Below are 10,619 nucleotides of genomic sequence, written 5' to 3'. Positions count from 1 at the left end.
TATTTGAAACTAATACCAACTAAAACTTTAGCTTCATTACAATTTTGAAAGGACTACACCTCAAACAAGTTCTGTGCCTTTATGATATCAAGGTATAGAGGAAGGCCGCGTTGTGGACTCTACAAAATATTTTCTCACTCATGTCGAATTCTCTAAAAATACATTATTTTTAGAGGATCCGGTACGCATTTGGCGACATTTTGAAGAGTCCAAGCAATATAGACAGTAGTCATTATTTTATGTCTCATGAACCTTCATAATGTGTCCTAAAATAACATTAAAATATGCTAAGAATGATTAGGCTCTTAGCTTGCATATAAACAAACTTACTTTTGTAATCATGCCTTAGACCCACCCTCTTAGCTGTTAAACCCCTTTTTGGTTTCACTAATTATGCATGTTTGTCTCTCACTCCCTATCTACTATAGTGACTTAAAGCAAAACAATCTGTTGAAAGCAATCTTTAGCTTTCCTTCTCTCTTTACTAAGTACTATTCAATTATTAATATATAGATAGTGTAGTTTTTGTACATCCATTTTTTTAGAATGAACTTTACAACAAAGAAAATAGTGAAAAACAGACTGTCCAAATAATAAAAGATAGGAAAAGGAACAGAATTAAAAAGAAAACACACACTCTTTAGTTAGATACATACTTACAAATGGACACATGTAGTGTACAACTAGACAACTTTTGCCTTCTAAAACAATAACAAATCTCATGTGATGAAATGATGAAAAAGATGAGAGATAAGGTAATAAAGAAGTTACTTTCCCCTCTATGCCTTAGAAAAAAATAGACAAGAAAATTGTTTGTAGTCCTAATTGTCTACAATAAACAAGTACAAATGCCTGGAACTGGAATCTTTGCTGGACCTTTCCAGCTTTGTAAACCAGTATGCTTTTTCCCTTTCACAACATACAAAAGACAGACCAATACCAGTGTATCGGACGAAACAGTTGAGATGCGCACAATCTGACTCGAACACTATTATAAAAGGGCAGTCTGGTGCACTAAACTCCCGCTATGTGCGGGCAAAGGTCTATTGTACGCAGCATTTCCGTAGAATTTAAAAATTACAGAATGGATTCATCCTAACTGGACTACACACTCATTCATCATTTCCCTCCTTTTGCCCACAAAAGGTGGAAATTTGACCCCAATTTCTGCCCAAAATTTTGGGTTTTACTTTGACAAATGACCATTGAAGCTTGAGAACAAAAAGTTAGATAGACATCAAAAACATTGGTGCCTTACCATTATAACCAAAATGCTCAGACCATTTCCAGGGCCTGATAGGGATTTAAACTTCCAAAAACTTCTGCAATGACTGCAGAGCTTTTATCAGCTGTTCCGTATATTTCAGTTGCATTCTTGAGTTTCCATTTTAGTTAAATAGCTGCCAAGGACTCCAAGATCATGGCCTGAAATTGCCAAGAAAAAGATGACACAAGTTAGACAATGTGATAGACATTTCAAAATATATGACATTCTTGAGTTAAAAGAGAGCAAAATTACCAGTTATCTTCATTGGCGCGACAATTGAGCTAGTACTCGACTAAACCATGAGGCCATTACTTGAGCTCCTAACAAGAAGTTCAACATTTCTAAGATCACGAAGATGTTGTAAAATCTCATGAAGAAGATCCATCCCTTTATCGCCTTTCTTTAATGAACTAATGCAGTTCTTTAGGAACTCCTTATCTGCCTCAAGCGCTTGTAGCCTTTCATGTAGATGATCCAATTCCTCTTCCACATCGAGCTTCTTGTTTTCCACATCGAACGTTGTCATGTACGAGTCATGAACACCGTTAGAATGGAAGCCATTTTCGTGTCCATTTAGTGTAACATCTCCATTTTCATCGCTCATTGCATCAAAAAGTGGAAGTAGTCCCTTCCCTTCTACATTGACAATTTTTTTCAGCGGATGATGTTTTCCATTCGTTTCACTCGAAAAACCATTGGCATGTTCATTTATTTGTCCATCAAAATGAGAAATGCCATTCTCTTTATATGAATCTTCCATTGGCTTAACATCCTCAAAATGTTTTGCATCTTCATCGTCCATATTTATAAGCTTCTCTTCCAACATCTTTAGCTGCTCAAGAATCGACATCCTCTCTTCTTCGAAATCAGCAAACGATTCTTCCAATTCTAGACCAGCATCAACATGAACTTTTTGATCTTCATATTGATGACCGTAAAAACTGTCATCTTCCTTTGCTTCTTGATTCAAATCAATAGACAACTCGTCGCTCTCCTCAACATTGCTACAAGAGGGAGATGAAAATCCACTCTTTGCACTTCCATCTTTGCTTCTCTTCAACAACCTCATCTTTTCTTTTGCTTCATATTCCATTAACCTTTTCCTATACACTTCCAATTCTTTCTCTAGCTCTTGTTTTTCCTTCTCCCTCTTTACCATAAGCTCATTCAACAGTTGCAACGCTTCTTGATCATACTCTGATTGTTCTTCCATCATTCTTTGATATTGCAAAGCTTCCATTTGCATCGCCGCCTTTTCTTCTTGAAGTTTATTTATCATAGCCATTGTTTGATTAGCAGCCACAGCAGAAGCACTTCTCTCTTCTTCTAACTCTGTATACAAAGTATGTAGAGCTTTTCTCTCAGCTTTAAGTGCTGATTTCAAGTGTTCGATCGTTGAAACTGTATCTCCGCCTTCTAACTCACTAACTACACTTCCATCCAAAGACTCCTCATTTCCTGAATCTTTCTTCTCAAGGAGTAGTAATTTCTTATGCAACTGATAGAAGCTATCGATAGAAGTTGGCGTTTCTGGAACTTTATCTTCTTCAATCTCATTCAATTTGGAAGATATTGATGATTGATTGTTCATCACATGATCATCAAATTCAACTGATAATAATTTCAATTCCACCAATTTTTCTTGATCTTCTTTAGGACCTAACATGGTAAAACATGATTAATAAGTATACAAGTGCACAACCTTAGAGGACAGGGCTTAAAACATTTTATGCTTCAACAACAACAATAACGACAAACCCAGTGAAATCCTACAAGTGGGGTCTGGGGAGGGTAGAGTGTACGTAGACCTTACCCCTACCTTGAGGGGCAGAGAGGTTGTTTCCGAAAGATCCTTGGTTCAAGAGGATGAATAAAAAACAATCAAATATCAAGAACAGTATAATAATGTAAGAACCAGAAAAATAGATGGAAGAAAGCAATAGCGATATGGCAATAGCAACAAGTAGTAACCACGACAAGATACTAGAAAACCGAAGCAGAAGATAGTAAGAAAACCGCCATACTACTAGCAATCTAAGAACAACGACAAGAAAACATTTTCTGCTTCGCGCTAAGAAAATTATCAGTGAAGAAAGGAAAATTAAGCTACTAAGAGGGAAAAAATTGCTTTTATTTTTAGATTGAAAGGAATCTGAAATATACCTTGCTGATCAACTTCATGGAAATCAGCAGAACTTGTGGAAGGTTCTTCATGTATAACTGAAGTAAGAGCTCCTTGACATGGAATCTCATCTACTAAGTTCAAATCAAGAATTTCAGTTTCAACTAAAACTTCTGCATCAGTTCCATCAACTGGCATTTGGGAATCCTCTTCTGTAACTACAAAAGTAAAACAAAAACAACTCAAGAAACATACTCAAATCTACAAGCTTTAGCCTCCAAATTAAAAGTATTCTAATATATATACCTTGTTGAGCATCTAAACCTTCTTCTTCCCTTAATCTTTCTGTAAGAATTTGAACATTATCTTTGGCTGGTGCATGGAGCAATTGAGTATTGTCAAATTGTTCATAACTCTCCTTTACTGAATTGCATTTTTTGGCACAAAAAACCAAACCAATCTCTTCTTCTTCTACCTCCATGGATTCAAGAAATCCAAATTCAGGTTCCTCCTCACTCTTGAGCTCAGAAACTGCTGTCTCTTCCTCCACTTGAAGAATCTTGTTCTCTACAACAAATTCAAATTCTTTGGCACTCTTTTTATGATTTTCTTCCATTTCTTGGTTTTTGCTATGATCTTCATCAGTTGTTGAATCAATCAATTCAATAGGAACCAACTTATCACCACTGCAGATGAATTCCAAATGCTGAGGAGAAAATTCAAAACATAACTCCTCATTCTCACAAACTTGAACAGCTTGATCTTTCATTTTAACCTCAGAATTAGGCACATAAACATCAGACATAACCTGATGTTCAGTTTTTTCTTCTATTGAAAAATCTGATCTTTCTTTATCAAAATCATTACCTTTATCCATAAGATCATCATCTTCTGCTGCTTCAATAATCAAATTACCTTTTTGATTATATGCCAAATAATCATCCAAAGAAGGCTTAATCAAAATATAAGGAGTTGAAAATTTGCTCTCCAAATTCACACCACAACAAGAACACATCACACTCACCTCACCATTTTCCACACTAATTTCTTTACCATTTTGAATCAACTTAATCTCATCCATCCATGCTAACAAAGCTGAATTCTCTGAAATCTCAAGGCGCGAGGACGAGCAATCCTCACACATATCTTGAGATTCAGCCAACTTCTGATGATTTGAACAGAATCCCAATTTGGAAATCTCTGTGACATGATCTTCACATAAAAGATCTTTGCGCAAAGTTTTACTATTTCCATATTGATCAAACAGATGATCAACTCGAGAACATAATGGACAAGGTGGTTTTAGGCCAAAATACTCGGCAAATTTGATGATCAAATAGGAGAAGAGAGAGTTGAGGAGAAGTAGAATTATTAATGTCCATTCTAAGATTGCATAGATAAGAATAAGTGTGATCTTGTTGGTATTTTTATGTAACATGGTTGCAAANAAAATGGAGAAGAGAGACGAAGGCAACAGAGAGAGAGAGAGAGAGAGAGAGAGAGAGAGAGAGAGAAAGTGTGAAAGAGAGGGAAAATGGTTTAATTAGACTGAATAGAGAGAAAGGGAGGCCAAATGAGAGTTTAATCTGTAAAAAAGAATTATAAAGATTATATGGAAGAAAAAGAATAAACTGAAACAAATAAATAAATGAAAGAAAAGAAAAAGAATGTATATGAAAGCATTTTGACAAAATTTAATCTAAGCTTTGCACATTCAGCAGCTAACATTTGCTGGATTCTTGTTCTTATACTGATTTATTTATTTAATTATTTTGATAATCATTTTCTTTATCTTATTAGTTTACAAGAAGAAAGAACTTTTATTTTGAACACAAATTAAACTCTCATGTTCTTTGTAGAAATACATGATGAAAATATAAAAGTAAGAAAAGAGCTTCTTTACTTTCCCTTTTCTTTGTACATGAAAATACATTAATAGGAAAAGAGTTTTTTATGGTTCTCATTCAATGTTTAAAATTTACATTGGAGTTTGATTGTATCCGATTTCAATCCGAATAATCCTGTATTAGGTGACAAATCGCTCACTAGTAAAGACAACTTCATATTCAAAACTTGACTCGGAGATATCTGATTAATGATGATAGAGTACGTACCACTCCATCATAATTATTACGCATTATTTATTTATTTGGTGGAAATGAGCTTCTTTACTTTCTCTTTTCTTTGTCTAATAGTAATAAATTTAATTTCTTAAAAAAGAACTCCTTTTCTTTAACATAGTGTAGCCTTGGATTCGAAATATCTCTTAAAACCTTTTGCTTTGCCGCTCCACTCTGTTTTTAATGGAAAGGGGCCCACTAAGCAAGAAAATGAAATGTGGGCCACCAGTAAAAGTTAGGTTGGGGGCCCAAAAAGCTGGATTTCATCATATATGTGGCGCACGCCCTTTTGGCTTTTTAGTCCGCCAGTTATCAGATAGTGGTGTATGTGCTAATTTTTGAAATGTTTTTATTCCTTTTCACACTTTAGCCATAACATATGACTATAATATTGGTAAAAATAGCACGGTATAGCCAGTTTTCGGACTGGTCAATCAAAAATAGCCAGCATTTACCAAGTCAATGAAAAATAGCCACCGTTTTGCTGCAATAGAGACCGGTCCAACATAATATACTGGAGTTCGGTGCACTTGTGTATGAACTCTAGCATATTATGCTGGACCGGTATACTTTGCTGGCTCCAGTATAATATACTGGAGACTGGAGCACTGGTGCTCCAAACTCCAGTATATTATACTGGACCATTATACTTGCTGGAACTCCAGTATATTATGCTGGAGTTCTACTGTACTTATGCTGGAACTCCATCATATTATGCTGGAGTTCCAGCATACTATCCTGGAACTCCAGTATAATATGCTGGAGTTCAAGTATACTTATGCTGGAACTCCAGCATAATATACTGGAATATTTTTCGGGTTTTGAACAGTGTTTTCGCTCAGATTTATCTTTACATAAAAAGTGGCTAAATTTCGATTACTTTTGAAATTGGGCTATTTTTGAACGACCAGTTGTAAATCTGGCTATTTTTAAAAATCTCCCATAATATTGTTTGGTATGTTTACATAAATAGCCGTTCGAATTTATTATTTATTTTTCCTAGTCGGTATACATAAATTATACATGGTTATAGACATATTATACATCTGTCGATTTTTTTAATTTAAGCAGTTGAGTAAGCGACTATTTAAATTGATTCTTCATGTTAGGGGTGTCCACGGTTCGGTTTGGTCGGTTTTTGATTAAAACCAAAACCAAACCAATTTAATCGGTTTTTAAAATTTTAAAACCAAATTAAATACAAACCATCGGTTTGATTGTTGTTGGTTTGGTTCGGTTTTTCGGTTCTTAGTAAGCTAATGATAAGTCGATAATATTAAAACAACGCTAGACAACAATCTGAAAATAATTTGCCAAATTTATGCTTTTTATATATTTCTTTGAGAACTGAAAGTTTATTTACATCTTTATATGAAAAGAATGAGCAAAAAACAAACTAAAAGTTTGTTTTCTCAAGCTTTAGCCATTGTTGTCTTGCAATTTGAATGTGCTTTCTTTACTCTTGTGGTGGTTTTTTTGTAACTCTTCTTTTAGGCAAAAGTATGTGCGGAGGTTAGAGAATTAGAGTTTATTAATGAAAAGAAAATTGGTCGAATCCTATTGTTTTGGGCTTAGGCAATCTTTTAAGATATAACAGGATAAACCAAAATTCAAAATAACAATTAAAATTATTAACAAAAAGATATTATATTGTATATAAATAATTATTAAATTTTGTATATAATTAATCGGTTTGGTTCGGTTTATTTTTCGGTTTTTTAAAATAGAACCAAAACCAAACCAGATATTATCGGTTTTTAAAATTTAAAACCAAAACCAATCCAAATCAAAAAAAATATCGGTTTACTTAATCGGTTTGATTCGGTTTTCGGTTTGGATCGGTTTTCCGTCAAACCGTGAACACCCCTACTTCATGTTATTTTATGGATATGTAAGATCCGATCCGGTCCGATTTGAGAAAGTACGGTATAAAGACTAACAACCACGACATCCCTCCCTCCTACTTTGTTTGATATTATTTTTTTATATTCATTGCAAAAAGAATGATACATTTTAATATTTTTGTATGAGAAGTTTTAATAGCCATACAAATATTAGGACATAGTTAACTTTAAGATCACCAAGTTTCACAAGTTTAATAGTCACACAAATATTATGGCATTTGTAAGACTACAAATTTTAAAATTCTTCCTTTTTTCTATTAAATCTTATAGCAAATCTAACTATGACAAGCAAAGTAAAAAGAAATAAACACTCATTCTTATTATTTTTAGATTTTAATTTTTAGCAGAACAATGAGAATATTATGCACTATTGTAAACTTAATAAACCAAATCATTACAGAAAATTCATCGTCACACGTATCAGTTTTTCCTTATAAGTAAACACTCATTCTTATTATTAAAGTCTCCTCAACTGTATTTAATTCTATAAGCTCAATGTTTCATTGGACAGGGAAAAAATACAGGAAAATTGTCTTTCTTTTGTTATCTTTTCAGAATAAATATACTTTCTCTTAAATGATATGATTGCTAGCAATGTCTACCTTGTATAGTTTTAAAGGATGAGGAATATATTTGAATCACTTAAATTATATTAAGGGTATTGTATTTTTCATATAGAAAATATAATAGAGATAATATTGATGGTTTTCGGTCAAATAAAGGGATAAATAAATTTGACCATTGAGTGAACATAACATTCTGAAAAAGAATTGTTAATACTTAAGCCACTTAGTTCCAATATATTGCTGTTTTGGCCCACGTCATTTCAATAGTCTTCACTTTTAGACTATTTCTAAATGAGACTTTTTTCTTCCTATACCATATATGAAACCTTATTACCAAAAATGTGCATAGTTTCATATTTACCCGCTATATTCACAGTTATTCTACAAAATATATATCATTCATTAAATACCAATTATTAGGAGCTAATTCCTTCCACATTAGGCGCACTACAAATCTAGAACTAAATATTCTTCCAGATATTCCTATTTAGGCGCGCTACAATTATGGAAGTAAATATTCTTCCAGATATTTTCCACCATTGACAGCCATTAAAAAGTTTGAAAGCTTTGAATTCAAATTTGGGTTTTCAAAAATCATTATTTGTTTGGATTGGGTGTTGTTGAAAATAATCGGGAAAATGGTTTGGAGTTTATATCTCAATTTTGAGGGGTTTTGGTGAAGATTAGACTTGGTTTTGACCGAATTTCAGATTGAAACTCGAAGAAGAAGAAGAAGAAGACATATTGCAGAAATTGTAGATAAATTGTAGATTATTTGTATTCTGATTGTAGATGCTTTATTTTCTGTTTTCACAAATAAAAAACGGCTAAAACTTCTAAAAATCTTCTGATAAAACGCAATTATGTCAAAAATTACAATTATGCTACAATTGAATGGGAATTGGGATATAAAAATTCAATGTACCCGGTTTGTAGATATTTTGTAGATAAATTATAGATTATTTGTATTCTAATTGTAGATGCTTTGTTTTCTGTTTTCACAAATCAAAAACGACTAAAACTTCTACAAATCTTCTGCAAAAAACGCAATTATGTCGAAAATCCCAATTAAACTACAATCGAATGGGAATTGGGATATTAAAATTCAATATACCCAGTTTGTAAATATTTTGTAGATGAATTGTAGATTATTTGTATTCTGATTGTAGATGCATTGTTTTCTGTTTTCGCAAATCCAAAACGACTAAAACTTCTACAAAATCTTCTGAAAAAACGCAATTATTGTGATAAAAATAAGAAATATTGCAATAGATTATAGCATTTGATATTGTTTGAGAATTGGGACTATGAAATTGATGGCATATGTCGTGTATGCACGTGCCTTACAGCTACAGAAAGAAGAGGAAGAACGAAGTAAACAACAGAAAGCCAAAGCTCTTGCTAAATTGGAGGAATTGAATCGTCGTATGCAGGCAGGTGATGCTTTGTCTCAGAAGGCTATAAAGGATTCGTCACCTGATGTTATGATATACATAAACGTGGGTGAGGGTGAGGGTTTGGGAGAGAGAAACGTAGGAGGGGTGGGATATACGGTACCTTGAATTAAGGAGGGATATACGCTGCATTAATTGTACCCTTAAAATACACTATGGTATAGAATTGGTAATTTGGTATACTAAGTGTAATCAAGTCAAACCTTAAATATTGAGGGTAATAAGGTTTCCTATGTGGCATAGGAATGTAAAAATTTCTTTCTAAATTAGCCAACAATAAAGCAGTCTAAAAGCCTTTTACGCTCCGTCCATTGAATGGAAGTCCAAAATGATAATATTTGGTTTATTTCGCGTGGCTATTAAGGCATCTCCCAAAGAAGTTTCTTTTTTAAATAAAAAAACATTAGAAGTATCAACATTTATAGTCCTTGTTTTGCTGGATTAATTTCACGTTTGATCACTGATTTTAGTGAAATTTTTTTCTCATACCAATATTGTAAGGGAAAAAAATCGTAATTTACGAGCTGTATCCAAAACCAAATTGGTACTTCTTTAACAAATTCAAATCAAAGATCTCTCATGACAGTTTGAAGAAGAACCATATACTATTAGGCAATTAATACATGAATAATTATAGCAAAAATTGGGACCCTAAACTTATTCCAAATGATGGAAAACACAATCCAGGTTCTTGGCCATAAAGTTTAAACATTAAGCAAATATTGATTAAGTAATCTTTACATAACCTATTATATTTTGTGGGTGTGAAAATTAACGGGGTTAGTGCACTTGATAAAAGTTTGAGACCTTCAGCTAAGAGATCCCAAGTTTTTTTTTTGGTTTCCAACCTCGGTACTGATATTACGGCCCGATTATATTTGGATTCGCGTCGGGAAGTCCCATATTAGGAGGTAAAGCGCTCCCTAACAAAAGCATCTCTCTATATTCAAGGCTCGAATCCAAAATATCTAATTAAGATGAAGGGGTACTTATCACTCCACCACAACCTCGTAGCTAAGCACCCAAGTTTAGTATAATTTCTTTTAATTTCCTAAGGTGGAGGGCTCAACATTCTTGAAATGTTATAATAGCTCAAAGAAGGATAAGTAAGAATGATGCTTCACCTATCAAAATTAGCACTGTTTGATTATCATGTTTTGATTTTTTTGGTCCACGTGTCCCCCCC

At 33.3% G+C, this 10,619-nt stretch overlaps 1 protein-coding gene across 1 annotated transcript; it reads right to left on the bottom strand.

Moving 5' to 3' along the window:
• Positions 1-618: 618 nt before the first annotated feature.
• Positions 619-4,836, bottom strand: LOC109238544 (myosin-binding protein 2-like; the record flags this gene model as incomplete). Its single annotated transcript, XM_019405021.1, has 4 exons — positions 619-1,425; positions 1,520-2,926; positions 3,431-3,607; positions 3,696-4,836. Coding segments are annotated over 3 exons (2,685 nt in total), but the record flags the coding sequence as incomplete, so codon positions are not given.
• Positions 4,837-10,619: the final 5,783 nt, after the last annotated feature.

The sequence above is a fragment of the Nicotiana attenuata genome, unplaced genomic scaffold (genome assembly GCF_001879085.1).
Source record: "Nicotiana attenuata strain UT unplaced genomic scaffold, NIATTr2, whole genome shotgun sequence".
NCBI lineage: Eukaryota > Viridiplantae > Streptophyta > Magnoliopsida > Solanales > Solanaceae > Nicotiana > Nicotiana attenuata.
The sequence above is the reverse complement of the archived record's forward strand: the minus strand, read 5'-3'. Positions and strand labels throughout refer to the sequence as shown.